The sequence below is a fragment of the Accipiter gentilis genome, chromosome 29, assembly GCF_929443795.1.
Source record: "Accipiter gentilis chromosome 29, bAccGen1.1, whole genome shotgun sequence".
Classification (NCBI taxonomy): domain Eukaryota; kingdom Metazoa; phylum Chordata; class Aves; order Accipitriformes; family Accipitridae; genus Astur; species Astur gentilis.
In genome coordinates this window covers 5627902-5655571 of record NC_064908.1, presented here as the reverse complement: position 1 = coordinate 5655571, position 27670 = coordinate 5627902, and the positions used below count along the sequence as shown (strand labels likewise).

General features: G+C 40.9%; 1 protein-coding gene and 1 long non-coding RNA gene across 4 annotated transcripts; both read left to right on the top strand.

Moving 5' to 3' along the window:
• Positions 1 to 209: 209 nt before the first annotated feature.
• On the top strand, positions 210 to 25834 carry SRPK1 (SRSF protein kinase 1). 3 transcript variants are annotated; one of them, XM_049833119.1, is made up of 16 exons: positions 210 to 332; positions 463 to 523; positions 12287 to 12420; positions 14163 to 14271; positions 14704 to 14791; positions 15005 to 15086; positions 16592 to 16704; positions 17387 to 17552; positions 18571 to 18596; positions 19094 to 19307; positions 19596 to 20024; positions 21481 to 21581; positions 22511 to 22618; positions 23963 to 24032; positions 24487 to 24579; positions 25487 to 25834. In XM_049833119.1, exons 1-16 carry the CDS (start codon positions 320 to 322, stop codon positions 25669 to 25671), a joined length of 1992 nt encoding a protein of 663 aa, XP_049689076.1. In that variant the 5' UTR covers positions 210 to 319; the 3' UTR covers positions 25672 to 25834. The 3 variants fall into 3 exon arrangements, with proteins under 3 accessions (XP_049689076.1, XP_049689078.1, XP_049689077.1); XM_049833121.1 differs by lacking the exons at positions 210 to 332; positions 463 to 523 and adding an exon at positions 8703 to 8857 and having other exon boundaries at positions 12302 to 12420; XM_049833120.1 differs by lacking the exons at positions 210 to 332; positions 463 to 523 and adding an exon at positions 8703 to 8857.
• LOC126052457 (uncharacterized) lies at positions 2890 to 8491 on the top strand. The gene is made up of 3 exons (XR_007510046.1): positions 2890 to 6772; positions 7594 to 7686; positions 8364 to 8491. It is a non-coding gene; the product is annotated as an uncharacterized LOC126052457 (long non-coding RNA).
• Positions 25835 to 27670: the final 1836 nt, after the last annotated feature.

The window sequence follows — 27670 nt, the reverse complement described above, 5'->3', positions numbered from 1 at the left end:
GCCGCCCGCCCCACGCCCGCGCCCCTGCCCGCGCGCGCCACCCGCCATGCCGCCGTCGGAGGCGGTGCCGGCGCTCGGGGAGCTCCGCCCCGTCGAGGGCGGGCGGGGGCGTGGCCGGGAGCGGGGAGGCGTGGTTTCTCTCCACAGCTCCCTCTCGAGCGGCACCGCCAGTGAAGGCGAGAGCAAGGTTGTGGCCGCGGGGTGGCGCGCGAAGGTGTCCAAGCTGCGCGTGCTCGGGCCGGCGCGGCCCGGCGTGGCGCGGGGAGCGGGCGGAGCGCGCAGGCGCGCGGGGCAACCGGGGCTCCCGGCTCTGGCGGCCATGGAGCGGAAAGGTGAGCGCTGCGCGGGCCCCCTCCCCCATCCCCTCCCCCACCTACCCCCCATCCCGGGGGGCACCGGTGCCCCCCCATCCCCTCGCCGGGCCCGCATCTCCTCACGCCTCTCTCCCCTTCTCTCCCTCAGTGCTGGCGCTGCAGGCCCGAAAGAAGCGGACCAAAGCCAAGAAGGACAAGGCCCAGAGGAAGTAAGTGCGGCCCCCGGCTCCCCTCAGGCGGCAGCTCCCGCCACCGGCGCTGCCTCCCGCCGCCGTCTCTTTGTTACCGCGGCCCTCCCCCGCGGGGAAGGGGCTGCCGAGCCCCGCGGTGCCCCGAGCTCCGGCGGGAGCCGGGCGCTCCCCAGGCGGAGAAGCGTGCGAACCCCTCGGGCTAGACGGGTTTTTAACGCGAGTTTAATTGAAGGCACGTTTCGCGGCATAGGCAGGCAGCCGGCGCGGCTGGTGGCCCGGGGCGGCGGGTTTTGCCGCCCTGGCTCTCCGCCGGGGCTGGTTTTCCTCGGGATTTGACGGTTTCTCGCCGTCCCGTGTCGTGGTTCCTTTGGCGGGCTGCGGGCGGGGGAGCGGAGCTGCCTCGGTGTGTAAGGAGGCTCTCCGTTCCCTGCCTCTGCCCCGAAACTCGGTGAACAGAGCTGCCATCGTGCTCTGTCCTTGCTGGCTCCTTCACTCGGCCCCCGGCCGTACCTGGTGGGCGATGCCAGCGTCCCCTCCCCTCTCTGAAGCCTCCAGAGCTGGCTCTAGGAACTAGCTTCTCTTGATTCTCTTGCCCCCCGCCTCCAACGCCGCTTTTTTTTTTTTAAAATCTTGCCGTAAGAATGCTGTGATGTGTTGTTTTACTTCTTTCTCTTAACTTTGATGCTCTCGTGTGGCTTCTCTCCTACCACAGGAATTTCACAAGTCTTTGTGTGATGTGGTGAACTTTTGGATGCAGATATAAAAATTAAACAGATCTCGAGTAAATACTATACAATGGCTCCCACCAGACTGCATTAAGTACTGCATTCAGTGCTGCTCGTGAATTCCTTTCTAGTGAAAGGTGATGTAAATCCTAGAGCCGGTTCTGTGTGCTCAGTAAAATGCTGCTTATTCGCGTAAAACCTCTGGTACCTCAGGAGGTTTTATACTCACTGGTGCCTGGGAACCAAAGGTATTTAGGAAGTAAAGCTTTGGGGGTGGGAGTTGGAGGGGTTTTTCTTTAGGCCTAGAGTAATACTACCTTAGTCACTTTCTCAAACAAATCATGGATTTTAAAATATTTTCTGGTTGTCTCTAGCAAAGATCTGGTTGTTTTGAGATGGGGCTTCTGAGGAGTGAAGAGCATTGACTAAACCCTTTGGGAGATGTGCATTATGTTTCTGTGCTATTTTGTACCTTCTCCTGGTATTTCTTGAAGATGGCGTTAAGACAATTTTTTAAGAGCTCTCCTCTTTCTATAGTATTATCTGCATCCTAATTTCTGAATGAATAATTCATTGTTTAATTCTATACCTGTTACTTTCTTTTTTTCTTGTTCACCTGCAGACAAACAATACTGACTCTGCCAATAGAGTCCACAGTTGCAGTTGGAAAGACTGATTTCTGTGTAAATTCTGAGGTTGCTGAATGGTAACTTCCAGTGCTGGCATGTTTTTTTTTTAAAAAAACTCTTAACTATGTAGCCAGAACAGGTTAACTGCACTGCTGGTTAGCTGTTGCTTTTGCCACTAACCTTGATTTGAGTGGAGAACCATACTATCTGTAAAATGCTGTGTTTATCTCCTTAAACTACACGCTTCAACTCTGTTTTCTGGTACCATAGGTTTGTTAGATCCTGCCTTGGAAATTAAAGAAACTTGCATGTACTTTATGCTTTACATTGTACAACGGAAAGAACCCAGTGTCAGCCTCTAACTTTAGGTACAGTTCCACGACATTTATGCTATTTAAATACAAAGCTGCTCTAGTTAAATCTTCTAAAATAAGCTTAACTGGGTTGTTGCAAGACTTCTCCCATGAAACCTAAACTTAAAACCACATGGAATGTCCTTTTAATACCTAATGTTCCATGGTAGTTGGTTAGATCACACACATGTAATTTTTTTAGATATGAAGGGCAGTAAAAAGCATGAAACAACTGATTTTAGAAGGTTAAGGTTGGTGAGTATTAGGAATTACCTTATTATGGGTAAGTGTAAAAATGCAGAGAATGTTCTGAAGGGATTTAAAGAAATTCAAGGTACCTTTCACTTTAGAAATGAACTATACCTGCTTTAAGTTTCCCTATCAGCCTAGTCTGGTTAAAAAACAAACAACAAAAAAACCCAAAAAAAACCAACCCAAACACTTGGAAAAGTTAAAATAATCACAGTGGACTGTGTATAGTACAAAACTGGAAAGTTACCCTTTTTTTCAGTTAAAATTGCTATTTAGGTTCAGACAAGACCAGCCTAAACTAGTTACTTACAGAAAAACCTTGCAAATACTAATTACGGTTCTGTGTATAGGATTTTTTTTTTTAATGGGAAGGTTAACCAAGTTCTTAATTTTCCACAAATACAGGATCTTCCTAATTCTTCCCATCCTTCCTGTCTTCAAAGTTTTATTTGGTATCAATGAAGGAGTGAGTGCATTTATCCCAACATACTCTTCTGCAGAAAGAGAGCAGGCAAAGTTTCTTTGTAATACAAAGGTGAGGTACCTGTGTCTTCCCACTCTAGTAAAACTACTTCAAATCTTTTGGTAATCTGGAATAATCATTAAACCAGCTGTCTCCAGTGTTTGGTTAGGAAGCTTCTACTTGCCCAGCTTGCTCATCAGTCCTGTGTCTGCCATTGTGGAGTTGGAAGAATATTGTGACTGTGTACCTTTGCCCAGCTCCCATTTCTGTGAGAATTGAGGAGGAGGAAGGATAGGGAGAGTGACAGCTGAATGCCTTGGAGGGATAAAAAGCAAGTCTAGATACAGGGAGATCCTGAGTTCTAATGTTGACTGTCACTGGGTTGCTTTGTGGCCTTGAGTGAAGCATTGATTTCAGTTTCTTCTTATTTCAGCCTTTTCCGTCAAAAAGGCAAGGAATTAGAATTAAAATTGCTTTAATCTAAATTATTTTTAGAAAATGAGAGGCAAGCTTCTGCTTGGCCTTTTCCTTAATATTAAGAATATGTTAGGAAATATGCATGTCAGAGCTTTAGTTGCTAATAAAACATAGGAAGTTTGGTACGTAGGCTACTGCAATGTGTGTTGCTGCCAAGAGATAGCTTTGCTGAAAGCTAGTATGTGATGTATTAATTTTATCATTTCATGAGGTGTGAACATCTCGGGCGCTGAGAGTCAGTTGATTCCCAAAGGCACTCAAAAAAGCCTGTCTTTAAAAAAGGAGCTTGTAGGCTTACAAGCTTTTTTCTTACTAAAACTTTAATAACTTACAGCTGTCTGAAGAGTTTACAGTCTATCTGGTGAGGTGCATTCAGGTAGTTATTTTTACCCAATTGTCAGAAATGCAATAGATTTTTGCAATTCTTTGTTTGAAGCAGTTACTAATATCTTTGGAGTTCAGCATTGGTAGACAAAAATGTGTTAGGCAGAGTATTTGCCCTGGTCCTTAGGAAGGTGGGGGAGCTGCACAGTGCTTTCCTGGGAGCAGTTCTTGTGCTAGTTTTCCTCATATGACTTCTAGGGAACTGAAAACAGAATTCCAGTGTTCTGGTGTCTCATGAGCTGTGTTGGATGGCAACGTTCGTGAACGCAGTGGCAGGAGGAAGGAGTGATGGGTGTCCCAACAGTTCAACCTTTAATCGGCCACGAGGTGGCTGCTTCTTGCTTTTTGTAGGTCCTGCAGCACAGACCAGGCCACGTGTGTGCTTGTAATGCCTTCATGCAGTAAGGTAGTGTCTGATTAGGAAGCAGTGCAGGCTAACAGGAGATTACAAACTTGATTATTTTTTTTTTAAGCCTCCACGTGCTTTTTGGAGGGGAATGTTGCTTTGAGTTAGCTCTGGTGGGGACAACGTCTGTTCCTGGCTGAAGTGATGCTGGAATATGCCAGCTACGTGCTTTCATTTGAAAGAGATTAATTTCCTATGCCGCAAGACTGTTGTACTATGTGAATGAAAGCCCGATATGTGAGGAATATCTGGTATTTACTTCAAAACTGTGCTTCTGTTTGAAAATACAAGCTTCTATTTGAACTAAAATACTAATGTAGATGTACTTTACCAGTGGCTCTGGTAATTTGTACTGGAGTCAGGCACTTGTGACTGTTAGATCATAATTGCCAGTAAAATGCTGTGGCTTTTTTTCTGTCTACTTTGTATGTCGCAAACCCTGAGAAGCTCAAACTGTTCTTTGTCCTGGGAAAAAATGACTGTTTAGGTTACTACTGAGATTAAGACCCAGAGTTTAAAAACTAGGCTAAAAAACCCATCCTGGTTCAAAGCAGTTACAGAAACAGATGAGAAACTGAACAAATAGTTCTGTATTGTAGCTCGTTTTCTCTGAAATGAAGAAAATAAGTATTTGACTAGAACTGGGCTACAGGACTGTGTGATGTGTAGATGATGGGTATGTTCATTGGCAGGCCCAGACGATAATAGTTCCACTAAGTCCAGTGTCTTGCTTCAGCAGTCTTTTATGTTTCAGGAAAAGTTGGCCTATTCGCAGACAAACCCAGCAGTTCTGTGTAAGGAGTGTTGAACTGATTGTGTCTCAAAGCAGAACATTTTATTACTGTAAGCATGAATAACTACAAAGGTAGTAGCAGCCATTCAGTTAACAGTATATGGCTTGTTCTGAAAAATGCTCATGATATGAAGTACTTTCTTCTATTTCTGCATGCACTGGTGAACTTATTTAATCCTTTCTTACAGGCTTTACTGAGTGGGAGATATTTTTTCAGGGGATTTTCAATAGTTCCTCTGGCTCCCTCTACTCCTGGAGGGAAGACAGTGGCAGAGTTGAGTTGGTGCTGTACTGCTGTCTCGCTTCCTCTCCCTCTTCCCAAATGCATGCAATGTTCAGTATTTTTGAGAAACTGTTTAGTTTCTGCAATTTTTCTGGACAGACTCCTGATGTGCAGTGAAGCCTCACTTCTTTCTTCCTCCTCAATAGAATTGCTTTGAAGAGAGATAAGGAAGTTAGTAATTTTTCCATCTATGCAATCTGGGGAGCAGAAAATTCCTAGTAGAGTCTGATACTTTCCAGTTGGTTATTGCTTGTCTTGCTTGTATCACTTTCCTGCTGTCTTTGAGGAGCCCTGAAGTTCTGACAGCCCTCTTGGGTTCTTCCTTGACTTCCTTATTCAAAACTTTGCCTGGGATCAGGATCTTGGATTATGTTTTCTTCACTTGTCTTTCATAATTAACACCAGGGCTACATTTTTCATAAGTTTTTTGAACATAAGTTTAAGGTAGAGTCGCAATGCATCACCCACGGGATTTTTTCATTCAAATACAGAAATGATTATCAGACTATGAGAGGACACAACTGAAGATCTGCTGGTTTCCATGGAAGTCCCTTTGTTTGTAATAGCTGGAATAGCAGAGAGTTCTACAAACAGCTTGTTAAGTGCTTGTGTGGGGGAGTGGGTATGGGGAGTGAGAAACTCGATTGCCTCTGTTATTTGTGCATCAGGACCGTTCTCATGTGAAATTCATTATTACTTATCTTCAAAGTGAACTCCCATAGATCCAACAAAAGTATGTCTTGGTGCCTCTGAGCACCGTCCTTTCAAAACTAAATGTTAGACCATCTCCAGTCGTCTTTAAGTTCTTGACAATGGTATTCAGGTAGCTCTGGGATGGCTGCCCTACAGCAGCAAGTATTATGGATCTGCTCTACTGGCAGAAAATACCAGTTCTTTATTCAGAAAAATAGGGATGCAAGAGTGAATGAGTTGCAGTAATCCAAAATAATGTGGATTACAGACTTATAAGTCCCCCACAATCTATGATTTATAATTCCCCTCAAATACTTAAAATTTTCTTGAACAGAAAGGTAAAGTGCATAAAAGTAGGAAAATACATCTTATCATTTCAGATCTGAATTCATACTGAAAGTTTGAGTCTGAACAGTTACAGTATTTATTGAACACTAGGATGCCAGCAGATCTGCCTGTAAGCACGTTGGAGGGTGGCACCAGAAGCAGTCGTTCTGACTAGATGTGCCTTAACATGATCTTGAAATTACAGGCACATTAAGGAATAGTAATGAGATGCAGTCTGGCAGGCATACTTCCCTTAAAGAGACATTGTCTTGATGCTTGGATGTGAAAATGGGAGAGAGATTTTAAATCCTGGCTTTTCACCATGCCATATGGAGCTTTTTTTTCCCTCTTCCCCAAATGAAAACAAGGAATCTTTAACAGCACTTGAAGCGAGATCTTGCTGCAGTGGGTGTACTGCCCTGGAAAACGTTGGCTGGATGGTTAAGGTGGAAAGCAACACTTCCTTCAGCGAGAGTCCTGAGGTGTGTTATAGTAGTCTTATCTGCATCTCCTACAGTATGAGCTGGATTTGTCATTAGTCTTGCATTCAGTGAATTGAATTCTGTTTGGGGATGTCTCGTGTAATTTGAGCTCACAAATAAGGAATGACAGTGTTTATAAAGATTGTGCTGCAGGTGGCTTAAAACTCATTTCAGAAAGCAATTGTCTTTGGTTTCCTACGGGCAGGCGTCATCTCTGCAAATACCAAGGGAATGGCAAACAGATGAAGAGGAGTAATGAGAGTATCTTTTTTGTTAGCCCATATATAAGGATGATAGGTGTGACAAAAGTGATTTGGATTAAATGTATGCTGCCTTCCTTGCTTGAAGGTTGGAAGGGGTCTGCTTTTGTATCTGTTCAAAGCAGGTAGACAGGTAGCATGGACAGTATTTCTGCTATTTTGGGGACAAGGAAAAATACCTATTTCCTGTACAAAATGGAGTTTTGAAGAAGTTGCTCTTAAATAGGAGAACCAAACACCTCTCTTCAAATGCCTTGTTATGTAAGTTACCAGGGTGGAGAAAACAAGTTCTGAGTTTTGATGGTGAAGTTGCATGTGTAGACTTGGTGGTTGTGATAGCTTCACTAGTGATGTATAGAGAGCAGCAAAGGAGCCCTTGCTGGTGCCACTCCACAGCACAAACACTGCTTTTTCATTGCACACTGTCTGCACTAACAGGCATGACTGTAGTCTCCCATCTTCTTGTCCTCCTGATGCTGTTGGATCTGCCTGAGTGCAGATCTGTGAGAACACACATTGTGCAATCAAGGCTTCTTAATGATTTTTTTACCTTATTTTTAGTGTGTGGACCAGATAAGTGATTCTATGGGAAACTGGCAAGAGAATACAAAAGTCTTTTTTCCAAACTCTTTGAACACCACCTGTAAGGAACAAGTGAGTGACTGAAATCTTAGTTCCTGCAAATAACTGTTACTGTCCCTGCTATGCATTGCAGAGGTGAACAGAGTTGTGGGGTGATATATTGAATGGACGTGGAGCAAAATCTTGACTACAGTGGAAAATTTTGTGTGTTGTTAGCACCTCTTCTAATATTAAGAGGTTTGGCAATGCTAAACTGTGAAAAGGATGTTCAAACCTCAGCGAGCTTTTGAGGTGAAAATATCTTGGATGTAAAATCAGGTTAATCCAATTCTTCTTTAAACCTCTTGGTTTAAAACTGCAGAGCCAGCTTCAGATTGTTTTTCGCTAATAAACAGTCCTCCATAGCAGAGAATATCTCTAAATTATTACTTGCTATGTTGCCTTGTTGCTGACTTGTTTGCCCTATCACTTGCATAAACCATCAGGATAAAAAGGCACAGGAAATGGCTGGTAATTCTTCTACATTGTCGGATGATGATGTTAAGTGCCTGCTGCTGTGAAAAATACTCAGTTCACCTTTCTAAAGAAGATTTGACTCCTCCTGCTTTTTTGGTTACTTTTAAGCATAAAGGATAAGTTTTTCTTGTAACTCTGGATGGGGGAGGTTTGGAATTACTTCATAAAATTCATTTTTACTTTGAACGCCCTTTCTCTCCTGTGTGATTGTGCTGGCATTTCTGTATCAAAAGGGTTGGACTGTCGGCAATTACCATGATCCGTGTCTTCATCCAAGCGTTGAATCCAGTGGACTATTGAATAGGCAAATAAAACCGGCTTGTTCAGGAAGATGAAACAAAGTATCTGACTGAATTTCTAATTTCATTAGAGGGAAGATTGAGACAGGTAAACATCAAGAGAAGGAGATGAATCTATTTATGCTCAACCCCTAACATGACTGAATTTGCAGGAAGATCAGCTGAGAGCAACCCCCAGCCTTGCTGCAAGGCCCTTTACCTGCAATGCAGTGCTGTGCATCTGCAGCTAGGTGGTGGAGGCAAATCCCTCTTCTCCCTCACTCTTGCACAAAGCTTTGCTGCGTTCGAGAAGAACCAGCCCCTCCGCCTGCCGTTGATGTCCCCCTGCTTCCTGAACAGTGTGGCATCTGATTTTTAATGGCTCTTTCGAAAACTATTGGGCTGTCTTCGGGAATATCTTTATCAATGGGAGGCCGTGCTTCATGCAGGTAGGTTACCCTTTCTTTTTAAATATTTTTTTTTACCTCATGAATTTGCAGTTCTTCAGGCATTCTTGAGAGAATAAGGACTTTTGGGAGGGTCTCTAGATATGGATTCACACAAATTCCATAAAAGATCTAGTATTTTGCCTTAGCATTGCTGTTCCACGTTGTTTTCCTTAAGTAAAATATTGCTATATAGTTGTAGAGAGACCCTGCAAATCCCGTTAATTCTGATGATTAATTAGCACACTGAGAGAGCAAAAGTGAAAGGTGATCAAGGTGTTCTTAAGTAGAACAGAGGTGGCTGTAAAAAAAAAAGTACCCTAGAACACTTGATTTTTAATGGGTAAACCATTAACCATTTTTTGTAGCCTCTTTATATATTTTACCTGCATTTTGCAGTATTGCTGACAGCTGTTTCAGCTGTGATCTTTAAATACCAAGTATGGATTTTTCTGCTGTCTGGAGCAGCCTTTTGTGCCTTCTAGAGTACTGTCTGTGTGAGCGAAGCAGACAGATGAGGGTTGTGGGTTTGTGTATCAGTTTTTCTTTGATATTAATAGATATTCTGCACTGATTAAGTCTCTCAATCCATATCTGCACTTGACATGGTCACTTTGGGGGAAGAAGGTGGTGGGATGTGGCAACATCTAATGAATTTTTGCAGGAAGGCAAAGGAATGAGATGTGTTTTGGAGGTGATTTCATAAAGGAAATAGCACAGTAGAAATGTATGTGACCTGAATACAGCTCACATTAGTTGGTATAATAGATTATAATATAGAATTGAAATGCTTTTGGATCCCCAGGACAGACTCAGATGCAGACTATAGGGTGTGTCATGTACGAGGTTGTCAGCAGCATGATTCGTCAGCCCTTCTTAGGAGGGGTGCAGAAAGCTTCCAAGAGAATGGGGTTTAGTGCTTCCAGTAACTTCTTCCTTGATGCATGAAATTACTATTATTGAAAAGCATTGGGACTGCAGAATGGCATGATGTTTCTGTCTGCATCAGTGGTTTTTAAGATGAATTTCCTTTTGAATCCGTTCTAATCCCCTACATCTTGTGCAGATACCAAAGTAAAAATCGCAAAACAGCATTGGGGAGAATTACTCTTTACTACTTACGCTATGGGTGTGGCTCCTGGGCTTAAATTCTCCTTTCTATCCAATTCTGTGTTCTGGTTCTCTTTACACTGTCCATAGGGTTTTTATGTGAGCCTCCAGTCTCCCTTTTAACTGTTCTGTACACGGCCCTTTCTTGCCTTGGCTACAGCTCTTAATTTGGGGATAGTATGTGACTTTATTCTTAGCTCAGTTGTTCCCAAAGGAATGCAGCAGTTTTGAGGTAGCTTTTTGACCTCCAAGGCTTTCCCCCCCTTCCCCAGTTTCCTTCTTCCTATCCCTGACTTGTAATTCTGTGGCTCATGGGGAGGGGGAAATGTCTAAATACTAAATATCTTGGGGCTGGATCAAGCTATGGGGTTGTTAATAAATGTCTCAGCCTGGCAGCAGTGGAATGGACTGTCTGGCAGTCTTGTTTTATGGTTCGGGACCACTAATCTGTGTTGTGTATCTGTTCCTGAATTAAAAAATCAGCAGGGCTTGCTAGCTCTGACAACTGACTGAAATAAATGTCAGGTGGTTTGGTTGTGCCTGGGATGACCTTTGTAGCTCCTCTTTGGTTTAATGAACTTCAATTCCAGATTGTAAATGGCTACAAGTTTAGTCATGATCAGATTGGAACGTGTGATTTCTTTGCTTTTATGCTCCATAGATATTTAAGGTGGCTGTAGTTTTAATGTGTAGTAATGTATTTAATGTACAAAGTCTCAGCAGAGTGCGTGTGTAGTAGGTAAATGTTGAACATTCATTCTGCTGTATACCTACTCAAAATTGAAATATTAAATTTGTCCCATGGATTAAGATTAGTTAGTATGGCCATGATACGATGCACAGAACTCCAGCTCAGTTATAAGCTAGAAAAACTGCGTCTGAAAGCCCACATGCATTAGCATACCCACTGGCATAACCAGTGGCTGTCTCAGCAGTCACTCCTCCTTTGAGCAAAACTAGCTGAATTTGAAATAGGGTAGTGGAAGGCATCGGTTATATCTGCTGCTTCACTGGAACAATAGCGTCAATACAAGAAACTTCCGCTAATTCACCCTGACAGGGAAACTCATTGTAAAGAATGTTATCTCGTGCTTGTACATCACTGCTGTAAAGAAATTTGTTGCCCACCTCTTTGGACAACTCCAGCTTTTTTTAATATCTCATACTTCTAAGAAAAGAAAGCTTGATGTTAATATCCTGCAGTACTTTGCCATTAAATCTTGCCAATGCAAAGGGGCTATAGGCACTGTTTTTTTATAAATGCTTGCTTTGTACAAAACTATATTGAAGATAAAACTTTGTAGACAATTAACCATTCTCTTTAATGCTTTGTAAAGTAAATAACTTACCTGTTTTCGTATTATCATTTCATGAGCTGTTTGGCTGTAAGCAGTGTACTGCCACGAAGAAGGAGTTGGGGCACAGGGGAGATAGCAATATGTTTTAGCTCAGGGAACTGGAACACAGCTTAAATGGATGAGAGCGATGAGGTGGCCTTTGCTAACATGATTTTCACAAGCAGGAACTTAGAGTAGCACATTTGGTAAAAAGTCAAACACACAAAGTTAATGTTTTTATTTATGAATGTGGGAGTGAAAAAAAAAATATATGCCACCCTGGTGCCTGATTTCAATTCCTCTGTAATCACAAGCTCTCAGAAGAGTTTACAGAACATCTGCTCAGCATACTCCCACTCTCTATAGTTCAGACAACTAACAAACTTTAGACCTTCAGTGAAGAGATGAACTAGAAGTGCAGCCTACTGCAGGAGGACAGGAGAAGTCAAGGGCAGTACTAGGGATTTTAGAGTTCTAAAGTGTTAGAAGCAGAAGGATTGTTAAATGCTCATTTGATCTCAAAGGTGAAGGGGACAAAGGGCACAGATTCTAAAACACTGGTTTAATTTTTTTTCCAAAGGAGTAAGAATTAATTGGTGTTAGTCTTTAACATTCATCAACATTTAAACCTTCAGGTTTTATATGAGGTAATGTCTCAAAATATAAACTTGTGTTAGAAAAGTCCTCACTGAATGAAAGGCTGTGAAGGGGTTCAAAGGCACTAATGTTTTGGTGGGATCACTAAGCTTTTAACTCACTATCTTGTCTGGTCCTTTCTTCCACTATAAAAGTGAATCTAGGGCATTAAGTTTTATTTCTTAAATACAAAAATTGTTTCTCTCTATTTTTATATATATATATAAAAGCATTTAAATGTGAAAATAGTTTTTCTGAAGGCTGAATATTGCATCTCCTCCATTATTAGCAGTCCCTCGTGTGAAATGAAAGCTACTGAATTGAAGAGTAACATGTGTGAGACATGCAGTGTGTTCTCTTTCAGACCCGACACTCAACATCGGGGCCCTGCTGCTCATTCAGAGAATGATCTTCCAGAGCAAGAGGAAGAAATCCTGGGATCAGATGATGATGAACAAGAGGATCCAAATGATTACTGTAAAGGTGAGAACTTGCCTGTTTAAAACATAGGTTTTTCAATGTAATCAAGAAATTCCCTTGATTTCCTATCTACTGCAGAGCATGAAAATAGGCTTTCTCTTACTTTAAGTGTTTTTTGAAACTGTATGATGATAATAACATTTTCAAGCTAACCTGAAATGGAAAAACTATTCTCTAAGGTTCTCACTGTTACCAGTTTAGATTTGAGTTGAAGAGCTGTTTTTAATGCATGTGTTTAAAGCTGTTAGCTTTTCCTCTGTGCCAGAGGGCTTTCAAAATTGGTAAAAGCAAGTAGGCCTTGAATTTTTTTGATGTTCATCAGAAAAAGGACACTTTAAAATCTGTTTCAAATTCTTCACTGTTTTCTTTTGAAGATCATCATCTTAGTATCCATTCTTAGGTAACTTCGTGTCTACAAATACAGTCTTCCACTGTTTCTCTGAGTAGAAACTAATTACAGAGCAAGTGGAAATTCCACAGTATATAATTCAATATCAGAAGGGTCAGGCTGTTTTTTAACATAGCAAATACTTCAAAAAAAAATGGAACACTGATCATACAAATTCAACTGATCAACTAATTGAAGCTTGAATGTGTGTCCCCACTTCCAAGCACTTTGTAAGACTACTTCTGTGATACTATTCATTGTATAAATTGAATAAGACAGAGGGAGAATCATGTAACAAATGCCATATATGTGTATGAAAAAATGCAAAGTAGAAATAGCACAGGGAACTTGAATTGCAATGTTACTTACCCTTCAGTGCTTTACTTAAAAGCATTTACATTACTTTTAGCATGCTACCCAAGTATTTGTGAGATTTTGTCGTAAAGCAAGTAGAAAGAAGAAAGCCATTGTCTGAATTAGCAATTGGTGCAGCTGTGACTGTTGTAGCTGAAATCTTTAAGTGAAGAAAAGGGACTTCTGCTGCTTGAGCCAATGACGTAATGGATAGCAATTCTACATCTTGTTTGTGAACCAATCAAGAGAGCTGAATCTTCCTGGCAAAGCATGCATTTCATGGGTGGTATTTGCTGACCACAACTGAATAGTAAATGTCCAGAATCTAGGGTGTAATTCCAGGTTCTAGCAAAAATTTATGCCTTAGCAATCACGGATTCTTCTCTTCGTTCTGTTTTCTGCCACTTCCCTTGTGTCTTTGTCTGTCTTTTCACATCTTTGCTTCCATCGTGGAATCTTTCTGCATAGTCAGCAGCTTGAGAGATACTAGGGGTACAGGGAGGAGAATTTCCTATTTTCAGTGGTGATGTTAAATGGCAAAGTACCTTTCAGTCAGGAAAGCAGTTGCAAGGGAAACTGTTGGGATCTTGGGTGCAGTACTCTTTCATGTTATGGGGCCAGAGCATGCAGAAGCAATGCTGATACTTAGCTGTGTTTTCCAAGGGTGGTCAGCCTAGCAGACTTCAGATGCTTTCACTGAGGAGATATTATTTTGTGATGTTGCAGTGATGACCTACATTGAAAAGGAGGAAAAGTCAGTCATTCTAGTTCAATTATATTAAAACTTTTCTATCAACTAGAGGGCTGTTCGCAGCTCTTTCTCTAACATGCTGTATATTTGTTCTAGCAAGATCCAATTAGAGAAGTATTTGCATTTGTTTATATGATTAAAAATGTAAACACATCAAATAAGTCTGCCTCAAGTTGTGATGCTTGTTCCACATAGCTGCTCTTCAGCACTTGCGTGACCTCTTGACATATAAACTTCCCACTGTTTTTCTAGGTGGTTATCACCTTGTGAAAATAGGAGATCTCTTTAATGGGCGATACCATGTGATTCGGAAGCTCGGATGGGGCCATTTCTCCACTGTGTGGCTAGCTTGGGACATCCAGTAAGTCTTTCTGTTCTAGCTAGTCTTTCTGGTGGGAATGCAGAGCATTGCACAAACATGATCAGAAAGCATCTTTTTACTTTTAGATAAAAACACAAAACGTAGCTGTCCACATTCTAACACAAAAGTTTCCTTTGATATTGTGCATGCAAGTGTGTGTCAGGGAGTGAACAGGACAAACCATATATGTGGAAAGAGTGCTCTTGTGTTCAGCAGTCTCTGACCTATTATTTAATTTTATGAGAAATTATTAACATAAATGTTTTTATAAAAGAGACCCAAAGACAATCTTCATGAGTGCTTAAACCTTATTTTTCCATGATGCTTTAAATAAGTAGCTGTCTTATATGCAAAAGAATTAGGATAATCCTGGAGAATAAGTTCTTTGTATGAGTGTTAACAGTCTCCAATTTACTTACCATGTGTGCATAGAGGGAGGAGATTTGTGGCAATGAAGGTGGTGAAGAGTGCAGAGCACTACACAGAAACGGCACTGGATGAGATCAAGTTGCTAAAATCGGTGAGTGCCTGAGAGTGTGGTTCAATTTTTAATCTTTTTTTAAATGCATTTTGAGAACTTCACATTAGTCACATGCTTGATATTTCTGGATTGTCTAGCTGCAAAGAATTTGGATAGGAACCTAACAGTAGTGCAGTAGCTCCAACTTGAAAATATATTCTTGCCTGGTAATTACCTCAAGGAACACAAAATTAATCCTTTTTTTCTCTGCAGGTCCGCAACAGTGATCCAAATGATCCAAGTAAAGAGAGAGTTGTTCAGTTATTAGATGACTTCAAGATTTCAGGAGTTAATGGTTCTCATATCCTTTTGTGGAATAAAGGCAAAGAATTGCATAAAGATGGGGGTTTGCTGGGTAGCCGCCATGTCATTGCTGGTGAGCAATGCCCAGACATCCCTTTCACTGCCCAAGGAAACATGCTGTAGAATCATCTGCCTCAAAACTGCTTGCTACGCTCAGATCCAGAATGATCATTCTGCCTGTCATAATATGTGTAAGTTGTGGAGATGGCACTGCTTAGTCATGCTTTTAACATGAGAGATGGGGTGGCTGCATCTGATTTGTGAATCAGGACTGAATGGCTTTGTGTCTGAGGTACCTTTGTGGTAAGAGAGCCCATCTATCTCAACCCCTCAATTTTGCAAGCAGCCTGGTAATAACCCCTTATTTAAGTAAAGCAGTACAAAATGTTAAGATCAGTAATTAAAAATGGCAAACACATGCAGTCTATAACTTGATAATGAGGTTGTTTTCTAGTTATGGAAGCATCTTACCTTGGACTTTATCAACGTTGTTAGGATGTTTAAAGTGCATTGCTTTGCAAATCCCTTGTAGTTCTGTGAATAGCCTTCTAATAGGCAGTGATCTGTGGCAAGTCCTAATAATGCATCCATAAAATTTGCAAGTTGGACTTTTGTGCGTGTTTCTGCTTTGCAGTACCTTGAATTTTATTTCGTTGAGAATTACTAGGCTGCTTGAGAGACTTGAGCTGTAGGTTATAAACATTCTAACACTTAGAAAACAGGAGCCCCGTAATGTATTTCCTCTATTAATGAACTTTTTTCCGGTACATAGCACCGAGTAAATGTTGACTTGATCTTGTATGTCTTTCACTCTTGTGAAACACATGCGTGCTTTCTGCCAGTGTAGAAGAAAAGCAGCCTAATAAACTCCTAGACGTTTGGCTTCTAAAGGAAAGGCACAATACTGAATATGTCACTAGAGTGACTGTAGCTGTTGAGATCTTATGGACAAAAAGTAGATAATGTAAATATTGTTGGAAGTCCAGGCTTGTCAAAAGTTTGTTTTACTGGTAAAGAGGCAAGGGAGGGTGGAGAAAGTAACTTACTTGTTCTGAAGATGACTTATGAAATGGAAATTTTATTATCTTTTCAGGTAATGCTGGTACAGAGAGATCTGGCATTGAGTTTTGCCTGGGGCAAAAGCCTAGGCAGTTCCAAAACGTACATTGTTGGCTTGAAGCTGTCTCAATACTAGCAGGAAATACTAATGCAAACTTGCTTGTGTAACTGGCTTTCACTCAAAGCAGGAGTTTGCTGCTGCTGCATTAGGACCATTGTCCTAACCAACTCCATCCCGCTGTATTTTAGCTTTTAGATAACAACACTGATGTGTAGGATAGGATGGTGCTGTTAAGGAAGGCAGCTTCTCTAAGCTGTGTCAGAAGGATGAGGGTTCTTTAATAGAAAACGCTTAAGTGGTATGGATTTCTTTTGAGCCTCAGTCCTGGGAACTCAGCACTCCTTGGGTCAGGATGCCCATCTTTTTCCTTGACTGAGTTCCAGATATCTGTATGGTGTTTGAAGTTCTAGGGCATCATCTCCTGAAGTGGATCATCAAGTCAAATTATCAGGGACTTCCACTCCCTTGTGTCAAAAAGATCATCAAACAGGTAAGTTCCAGTTCTGACTGCACTGCTCCCCTTGGCCTAGAGAGAACTCATTCACTAATCTTTCTCGGATCCAAGAAAACAAAAGTAAAAAATTAGTGGTGTATCTCTCATGCAAGAAAATTATTCTTGGGTTAATATTTCCTTTCTCTACTGCAAAAACCTTCTGCTACAGATATTTATTTTCTGACATTTCAACTATGATGGGAGGCTAGCTTTGCTTTTAACCTCTTCTTACCCTGGTTATTCCTCATAAGTGCAAGTATTTATTTTTTTTTAAACTGTCACAGTAAGTACAGTGCTTAATGATGGGAAGAGCAAGAGAAACCTGTTCTTCCTACTGCATGGTTGCCTAAGAAAAAAGCATCTTTCTACATCTGAGGTGGAGGGGAGGAGGAAAGCATGATTTTATTGTAGGGTATTAAGATGAGATTTTCAACTGTGGTAAGTTACGTTATGAGGGTAGAGCGACAGTATTTTAAATTTGTAGCTAAAATCTGTATGTGAATTCATATTTTCTGGAACTGAGTAGTAACCACTGATCACATTAGCTTTAATCTGGAGCACTCTCAAACACAGAAGTCCTTCAGGTTCATTGGTCATCCTAGGCAATTTTGCATTTTCACTTCACTCTGCTGATTCTTTGCTTTTTCTAATGATCAATTTCCTTCTCTTCTGTCTGCAGGTTCTTCAAGGTCTGGATTACTTGCACACAAAATGTCGAATCATTCATACAGATATTAAACCTGAGAACATTCTTCTGTGTGTTAATGACCAGTATATCCGCAGGCTGGCTGCAGAAGCAACAGAGTGGCAGAGGTCTGGGGCTCCCCCACCATCTGGCTCTGCAGGTGCTTTCTCTTTCTGAAAATTGGTGCTATTTCCCCCCTACACCCCCAAATCATCACTAATCTCACTTGGGAAAACTGCCTGAGTACAGTGGAACAATAATGCAAGTAACCTCTGCAAAGCCAACTCTAAATTGTGAAGTTAGTCATAAGTTGTAACTTAAAGATGATCAGGAAGGCAGTTGTTTGTCTAAGAAAAATGGAGGGAGGATGCATGCATGCTGGCATCTGCTTTTAACACAGCTCATCTGGCACTGATAAAGCGGTAGGGCAGTCAGTCTTGTATAGCACACACTGCATAAATGCTAATGCACTCTGGAGTGAAAATGTGGTGAGGTACTTCTCATGTCTTTTTTCAAAAGTTTTTCTTTCCATTGCATAATGCTGGAAATACATTTCATGAAGGTCTCAACAAGATGATTTACCTGTTGTCAGTTTACAGAAGTCTGAAAAACTTGTAACAGAAACAGTTTCCTTAACATGCTAACATCCCTAAAGATATGAGAGCAAATGTTCTCTTGTTCCTAGTTCCTCTTGTTCCTCCTCAGAATATCCATCTGTACCAGTGTGTAGTTTTCAAGAACTACTGCAGTGTGTATTGCAAGGCTCTGTCACTCATAATCTTATGCCACCAACATTTAGCTGAGCCCATCATAGCATAGCTTAGCTCAGGGAAGCTCCCTTAACTTTGGTATTTTAATGTTTTGGTTTGCATTCCCTTTTCAGTAAGGTGCATAATGCATGCAGTAAATGAAGCTGCATGACAGGAAGTTTAAGTCTATTGATATCAGTCAAGCAAGTCTACTATCTGGAATTTTAATTACGCATTTACTCATTTAATGTTTTTCTTATTTTTTTTATTCTTGCTCTACTTTGTAGAGAAATAAGCCTTCAAAATAACATTTGCTGATATCTTAAAATGCTGTTACCAAACCACGTAGGAAAAATACTTACCTTAATAATGCAGTTGCAGTTTTTTAATATAAACATACTAATTTACTGATCTTCCTTTCCCTTTCAGTGAGCACTGCACCACAGCCAAAACCAGTAAGTGTAATAGCTTTCATACATAAGTATCCATCTGCTTACGGTATCAACTGCATTGTTTCATAGTGCAGTCAGCATTCAGGGAAAGCAACCTTCTATCAGAAGGAAAAGGGTGATTTGTGTTTGTTATAGACATAGGCATCGGGTTCAATGCTGTCTTGGAGGTTTAAGTAGTATTAGCTCATATATCACCAGAACGAGTAGTCTTTTTGGTGGTCTCAAGATCTGTTGTGAAGGTGACCTGTCTGTGGAGTCTGAGATCCCTCATTTTGAGAATACTGGAGGTTTTTCAGGTCAGGACAGAAATACGCTGATAAGAGGCATAGACAACTGCTCCAAAAACCTTAATGTCTGCTTTTTATTTGGGAGAAGAACTGTCTCCAGAGTTTTCATCCCAGACTGCTTCCTCAGCTCTAAAATAAATTAAAACTTGATGCCTTTTAGATTTATTGAAATATGAAATGCTAAGTCCAATTTCTCTGCTTGCTTCTGTGTAGGCTGACAAAATGTCAAAGAATAAGAAAAAGAAGTTGAAAAAGAAGCAGAAACGCCAGGCTGAGTTGTTAGAGAAGCGAATGCAAGAGATAGAGGAAATGGAGAAGGAAGCAAGCCCTGGGCAGACACAGCCTGAAGAGGAGGAAGAAGCTCAGAGCCCTCTGGAAATGCTCATAAAAGTTAGTCCATCAGAGGAAAACCTCAGCAAAAAGACAGGTATAGACCTAAAATATTGCTAAAGTAGCCCAATGTTATCCTTTCACTCATGCTGGCATCAGTAGAGTGAGCACCTTTAATAGAGATGGCCATTGTCATTTAACCTGTTTGCATTGCGTTCTACCCATCTAAAGAGGCTAGGAAATGTCCTGTTACAAACTGAATTAATGAATGATTGTGTTCAGTTACATTTTGAGAACTACCTGCTTCTGAGGGCTCCCTTGAACAGCTTCAGCTATTACTTTGTTTAGACATATTCTGTTATCTTCTCCTTTTCCACTCTTCCAGCTGAAGTCGTTGTACAAGAGCAATCTGTTCTAATGGAAAGCAGCGTGGAAAAATGCGTTACAGAAATAAACTGCAATGGAGTGATACAAATGACGGACTTCCCAGACTCCAGCAATCAAGGGTCTGTGCGACTTGAGGATGACCTTCATAATGCCAATGACTGTGGCGATCACCCTCATACACAGAAGAAGGAAAACTTCCATAGTTGTAATTACAGTCAGCGTAATGGTGACTCGGAGAACAGGCCTCAAGAAGCAATGTCGGACTCGTTCGTGCCCTTAGTTTCAGAAGACTCCATGGTGTGTCAGCCCACGTCCAATGAAGAGCGATCATTCAATGAGCAGGAGATTAACCATTTGCAAGAAAGCATCCGGACAGAGATACCTTCAGAGGACGAGAACGAGAATAATAGCCCGTCAGACAACAAAGGTATAAAAGGAACCCTGTGAGAAAGGGCTCCTTTCTCCTTGATGTGGGCGAGTTGTGTTACAACACTTCAGCAGAGTATTAGTAGAAACCTCCATTTTTATAGGCTGAAGTGATTGGAACTGCCTGTTTGAGACTTTTCCTGTCAGGAGTAATTAACCTGACAGTCCTACTCTGAGACATTTGCTGTTTGTAGCTTCCACTGGTAGTTGCACCTTAGTTTTGACTATTGAATGCGTAAGTATTCCCACTTTTAGAAAATACCTATGCATCTGTTTTTCAGTATAGGAACATTCCTTCCTTTGTATCAGGTGTTTCTTATGTGATTTTCATTTAATAGTTAGAAATGTAAGTCTACAAATTGTCACTGGCTCTTAAATTGTGGTATAAGTACTGTTTAGTGTGTTCTGATAAGTTTTTTTTTCTTAACATGGAGTACAGGTAATTCAGTTGCTTGAGATAAGCAAATTTTTTCCCACAATTGGAAATGCAGCTTGACTGAAAGCTTATACAGCATAGGGGAAAAAAACTCTTAATGCTGTTGTTTAAATATGATTTGTTTCGGGGGGGGGAACAACTCTTAAGTCTTGTAGGTTTAGGAGAACATAAGATGCACAATAGTGTGCAGCAGTTTAAACACATTGCAGGTGTGTGTGTTTTAAAATCTTGAATCATTTGATAAAACTGTCCTTTTTGCATCTTTGAGTCAAGGTCAGGTGAAGTATATCTGCTTGGAGAAGGAGGGGGAAACTAACATTTGTACTACTTTTAAAAAAAAATTTTGCAGCATTTTCTTGGCAGAGTACTGCTGGGGAGTTACATGGACAAAAAGTAGCAAGTGAAATGTCAAGACTTTAAATCTTGAACTGCATTTAGTTGGATGCCTCTGCTAGATTACTAGGTGTATTTTGCTTCTCTCAGCTCTCTCCCAAATTGCTTGAGAGGTACAGATGGGTGTAATTTAGTGACTTAATATTTTTGCTCTCCACTGTGTCATTGAGGTTCTCCCAATGTATACTTTAGCTCTTGTAACTGTCTGTGTTGCTGCAGTGAGTGATGGGTATGTCAAAAAGATGGTATAATATGTGGACTCTCCTTCAAAGATTTAGGAAGACTTAAGGGTTGAGAGGCTTGTTGTGTTTCTGGCAATGCCCTTATTTAAAAAGCCTGTCTAGATATAGACAGACTTTTTAAGTCTGTGCAAAGAGTGCTGGGAAACAGTCACTGTTGCATATGCTTTCTTGTCCTTCTGCTTTATAACACTGGTCAGGTCTTAATGGTGGTAGCTTTGTTTTTCATAGTGCAGACTGCTGATTTTTATACCTAGGCTTTGGGGAGGGAAAGGTTCTGATCTGTAAGCAAAACCCTTCCTGGGTAGGGAGAGGGTGATAGGATTTGGATGACAGATGGTGACGCTGTCCATGTAGCTTTAATCAGCTGTTGTACATGTTGCCTGTAGGAAAATCAACTGCTGGGAATTTCCTTCTTAATCCTCTTGAGCCCAAGAATGCAGATAAGCTCAAAGTGAAGATAGCTGACCTAGGAAATGCCTGCTGGGTGGTAAGTTTACAATCTTTTCACATTGACTGTTTAAACCTGCTAATTCATTCACAGTATGCCAAGATGGAAAAGAATCTGTAAAACAGATTCTTAGACCTGCTTGTGACAGTAACGACAGTTTGAAACTTATGTTGGGGAAAAAAGAGGGGAGCGCAGGGACACAAAGAAAGAAATGGTCTTCTAACATAGGGTTTCAGCCTGTGTTCTGGGTGCCTCACTGGTCATTAGATTACTTCTAATAGGTGTGTGAACAGTGTTACGTATAATGCGTAGAAATCTGCATATGTGAAACTTCTTCAGAAGTCTGTAGCTCTCCTGGAGAATAAGAAAGTGGCAAACAATTGCTCTGATGTGCTAGTTCTGTAGTTAATTAGTTTGTCAAACTATTTCAGTGGATTCATGAGCACATGAAAGAGACTCACAGTTTTATTCTTTGATGGTTGTGCTGCGCTGCTTTTAAGCGGTTGACATTTCAAATAGAAATGTCTGTTTTACTTGGCTTCTTCAATGGCAAAATACTTCAGATCTTATGGGAGAGATGAGTCTTAAACTCAGAATGGCACATCAAGCTTGTAGCGTCTGGCACAGTGGTCTCTTACATTGGTGTTGCTTATCTGCTTTAAGGTAGCTGAATCATGGCCTATCTGTCATGACCAGATAGGAGCGGATGCAGCTTCTGAAACAGTCTTCCCTTATTCTGTTTTTGTGGCTTGCTTTTGTCTAAATTGCTGGACTGTTTTACTCAAGGAGTGTCTCATGTAGAGCATTTAAATAGTACTTGTAGGAATATAAGGAAATCCTTAATGAGGATGTAAAATTTGGATTAAATGTAATGGGAATGAGCTTTGATCTGCTCTGACCTTCCAGGTTGTTGATTCTCCTCTTTTAAACAGTCTCTAACTGTTTAGTAACATGTATCTTCTATTTAGCACAAGCACTTCACTGAAGACATCCAGACAAGACAGTACCGATCCTTGGAGGTGTTGATAGGATCAGGGTATAACACCCCTGCTGATATCTGGAGCACAGCGTGTATGGTGAGTGGGGTCATCCGGGAGAGTTTAAACCGTTTCTGCAGAGCATTCTGGGAAACTCCTGTGTGCTGTGCACTCTGGACTGCTAAGTCGCTAGCCACGCCTGGCAAAAACCTCACAGGTGTTCAGCCAACTTCCAGACTTGCTGCATACCATGTTTCCATACAAAAGTTGTTTATTTTTTCTGCCACGTGCGGCTTTCCTTTTGAAAGTTAGTTTTGTTGTACAGCACCAGCAGATTTCAAATATAACTGTACTTTGATATCATGCTCTGTGGAGAAACAAGACAGCTATGCGATTGTGAAGACAAAACCTTTATATAAAAGAGCATCTCCAATGCATCCAGTACTGTTTCACAGATGTCTTCAGTATAAATTCATATTTTAATCATATGCATCCTCTGCATGTTTGGAATCATTTTATAATCTGAGTAATGCTGAGACGAGGCTGAAGCTGTTCCTGTAATCTGGCAAATGTAGAATATGCTGATTTACAAAAAAATTTAAAAAAAAAGTAGATCAGTCTAGTCAGTTACTGCATGTGCCTCTTTGCTGTCTCCATTCTGTGTTTTCTACAAATCAGAGCTTGGGTTTTATTTTTTAAGCTTGGAAAATTTTAAGTGAAGTCATTTTTGCTGTCTTGGAAAACAAGCTGTGATTTTTGATGAATGTGGTAAAACAAAATGCAGCATCGTCATGTTGCCTCTGCAGAACATGTGGCCAAAATTATGCAGTAGTTACTCTGAGTGCCTAATTCAGTAGTTAGACTACAGCAGTCTGTAAAGAAAACTAAGAATACAAAAGGGCAGAGGTACTGTTTTGAGTAAAAGTGAATACGTAAAAGGATAAATGCATCATGGAGTTTAGAAGTGTTGAGGTGAAATGAATGCAAATGTTCTCATTTAAAACATGTTTTCATATCTACATATGAACGTTCAGAGATTAACTGTTTGAAAAATGTCTTTAGTATCTGAAATTTGGAGGGAGGGGAGAATCTTTGTAAAAAATCTAGAATTTGGACATGACATCATTTTGCAAAATGCTGTTGAGGCGGAAGAGAGGCTAAGCCTGTGAAATGCAGTATGCTTGTGTGAAACTGTACAAAATTAAGGCATTATGCTGTGATCCAGAATTCATCATAGATATGCCCGTGATGTTTTTTTAATGCAGTCATTAAAATGTTGCAAAGTAATTGTATGTCATAAGATGGTAATGGTGTACTAGAGTTCTACAGATTATTCTTCATACTGCTTTGCTTCTGGCCCAGAGATACACAGAATCAACTTGTGGTACTTCTAACTGTGAAGTGCGTTAAAGTGATTTAACATGCTCATTTCTCTTTGTTTAGGCCTTTGAGTTAGCAACAGGAGACTATCTGTTTGAGCCTCATTCTGGGGAAGATTACTCACGGGATGAAGGTGTGTTTGTCTCAGTCTATCTTTTTTTTAAAATGGGCTGTGAAAAACAATGGATGCTTCTTCATAATGAGCCTTCTCTTACGAGTTTGTAATGCAAAGGCTCCTTGCAAAAAGATTGTTTACCCAAATCAATGGTGTTAGGGGACAGCTGTGCTCAAGCCTATGCAGTAAACCAGTAAAACCCGTGTTCTTGTTGTGATGTTTTCCATTCCTCTTATCACTGGATTCTCTATCTTGTTTCTCAAACTGTTCATGCCTCAAATGGCCCTTATTTCCCCCCCCCCCCTTGCCCCTTGACTTTGTCCTTGTTTAGTGTAATCTGACTTCAGGTGGATCTCAAAGTAATTTTTAAGGGAGAGAGTGTCTTTGTCCTTATATCCTGGAGAAGGAAACTGGGGCATAGAGATGTCTTGTGTGGATGTGTCTCATTGTCTTTTCTTTTGAAAAAATGCAGATCACATTGCATTGATCATAGAACTTCTGGGGAAAATACCTCGCAAGCTCATTTTGGCAGGAAAATATTCCAAGGAGTTTTTCACCAAAAAAGGTAAAAGGAAACAAAGCAAATGTCACTTATCCCTTCATCCCCTGCCCCAAATAGACAAGAGTGCCTTGCTGGAAATGCCAATTAACAATAGATGCTAGCAAAGATGCCTCTTTAAGTGTTTCCTATTGTTTTATGAAAAGCTTTCTCAGTAAAACTGCAGCTAAATATAAGGCACTCTTGTCTAACTGCTAAAAGTATCCTGTACCCTAGTACTTGACATCTTGGTGTTGATCAAATGCAGCAGGTAGAAAAACAGTACTGTAGATATTTCTTCAGACTTGATTTGGCTTTATTTAGCTGAACTTTGTCAGCTGCAGTTGTTGACTCACCTTTGAAGTTTTCTCTAGACAACTTGGTTCCATTTCTAGCATGCCAGTTGCTAAATAGTGCCTTGCATCCTGAGCCATGTTGCTGAGGATGCATTATACAGTTACCATAAAGCCCTAAGTACCCCAGAAATGTATTGAGTCTCAAGAAGTTTTTGACCTAGTTTAATACTTTTTTTTATAGAACAAACCCTTTTTTGTTAGTAGTGTATTGCTTCCTCAAACAGTGCTGCATGTATTCCAAAGTCAACGGCACAATGTTTATCTGTGATGTCAACCAGTATAGTTGGTGATTTAATGAAGCTGAACAGTATTTGCTGATATTGGATCAGAAATAGCAGGAGGGAAGAAAGAAGCCTTCAAGGAAGTACATTTCTAGAACAGTCTTCAAAAGCAGATAGAAAAGGGGTTGTAAGATAATTTATTTCTTCCTTTAGCATGCCCTACCATTTTATACTCCCTATGCCTAACTATTCAGAACAGTTTCTGAATTCAGTGTGTCATCTTTAGCTGTTTGGCCTATTTTATTCAGCTGCTCTGCTCCCATGTCTTGCACTTAACCTGTCTGTCTTGGTTTTCAGGTGATCTGAAGCACATCACCAAACTGAAGCCCTGGGGCCTTTTTGAAGTCTTGGTGGAAAAATACGAGTGGTCCCAAGATGAGGCAGCTGCATTCACAGACTTCTTATTACCTATGTTGGAGCTGATCCCAGAGAAACGAGCTACAGCAGCAGAGTGTCTCAGGCACCCCTGGCTTAACTCGTAGAGGCTTCAACCCAATGCCACAGCACTACACTCTGGTTTACAGCATAGCATACATGCACCCAGCTGCCCCTTCCCAGATCCGTTTTTTTCCTTGTTCATTTTCAGTGTGAAGTTCTTCCTTCAAGGCTTCCAAGATTTTAGATAAACCTAACCTGTTCTGCTGAGTTTGCTTGTGTGACTCAATGGGGACTCTCCTCAGCCAGTGGGCATCATCTGTGTTTTGCCTTGATTAGGCTTCGCCAAAGACTAATTGACTAGAATATGAAGTTTTTTCCTGAGTCTCCTCACTGCTATGCACCATGTGTTACAGATGTGAGCTCACCTGTGCTCATATAAGCTCCCTTAGCTAAATTCCAACTCTCCTTTCTTCATGAAGGGGATGTGAAGATTGAACGCCTCCTTATCTCACTGACTCAGGAGTCAATTTCCCGCTGTTTGTCCAGTAGCTAGCAATTGGGTGAGAAGTAACAGATGGCACCAAGGTGGTGTTAGTTCCTTGTAGAGCAAAGACCTCCAAATCCTTCATCATTTTCTAGGTGTCTACTGTATTCTTTGCTTTCCAGTCGCATAACTTTTCTTTAGTTCTAGCTGTTTAAATCTTTTGAAGAGAGCTATTTAAACCTAGGTTTTAGTTTCCTTTATTTCTTCTTCCAAAGTGCCCTGTCCCTTTACTTTTTCCTTCCCTGTGCCCAGATAGAATAGTTTCTGAACTCGGTGACATTTTCTACTTTAATGCCTGTGCCTGTGACTAAAAGGTGACAAGCAAAATAAGCAAAAGCTGGAACTGACTCAACGCACAATCTTTAGCGTACAGATGGGTGTGCCCTTTGGCTGCAGAGAGGTAGCCTTGTTGCAGGCAACTCTTCTAACATTTTAGTGAGCTGTAAGTTTTTTGGTTTTTATCCCTTACTGGCACTTTTTTTGCCTTGCTTGAGGCAGTTGCTATATCTGTGAGAGTTTGGCTTTCACTGGTGCAGTCTACTCTGGCCCTTAATTTTTGGCCATTCACTTTTTCCCAAGAAAAGGGTGGCAGCATCTGTGTCACAGCCATGCTATAGCTCTTGACTTTCAAAATCAACACTTGAAGGCCTAGTGTAAAGATTTCTTTTCCTTTAACTTGCTTCAGGTGCTGGCCTTCAGAAATAACTACCCAGGATGGGACTGCCTTTTTATTTTCTGGGCCATTAGCACAAGGAGAGCTAGCAGAAGTGGAAGAGAACTGACTTTTCCATGTAGATACTGGATTAGAAGCTGTTTCTAGAGTTATCCCAAGTAAAAATGTTCTGTGGGGTTTCTATATAAACTTCTCAGAAGGGGTTGGATATAATGAGTAAATGGGTTAATTTTAATTAAAAGTTAAATCACTGTGGCATTTGATAGTTTTATGATGGCTTCTTCTGGACTTGCCCATCCTGTTACAGATTCAGTGCATCCTACTCTAAAGCAAGATTTGGCAGCATTGAGACTTCAGAGGCACTTCCTTACCCTGGACCAAACAGGCCTTTGGATTTGTGGTGGCTCTCAGAGGATAGAAGTTGTTGCAGGAGCATGCTGGAGGCCACGCAGATGCTATCTGAGATGATTATGTTGCCAAAGCTGCCAAGACCACTGTTATGTGTCACTTCTGTATGTGTGTTTGGAAATCCTGGTTCATAAGGATCGTTCATTCATAAACCTTGGTGTCTTTTAATCCACTTGAAAAGGGTTTCTCCAGTCCAGTGCCTGACTGGGCTTATTAATGCAAATCATGCTGCATGTTCTTTTAGGGGTAGATCAGGTTCTCTATGCATATAATCTAAAATTAAAGGAAGGTAACATACCAAAATTTGACTTTTTTTTCCCTTTCATCTGGAGTTTTCCAGTTGCCTGTCACTTCCATATCTGTTACAGAAGAACTGCAGACAGGACAGGGTTCCAAAATACCTCCTGTCTACATACTGTGAAGATACATTGGCAGGGCAAACAATTTCTGTTGTCTTGAAAGCTCACCCGTGTCCTGT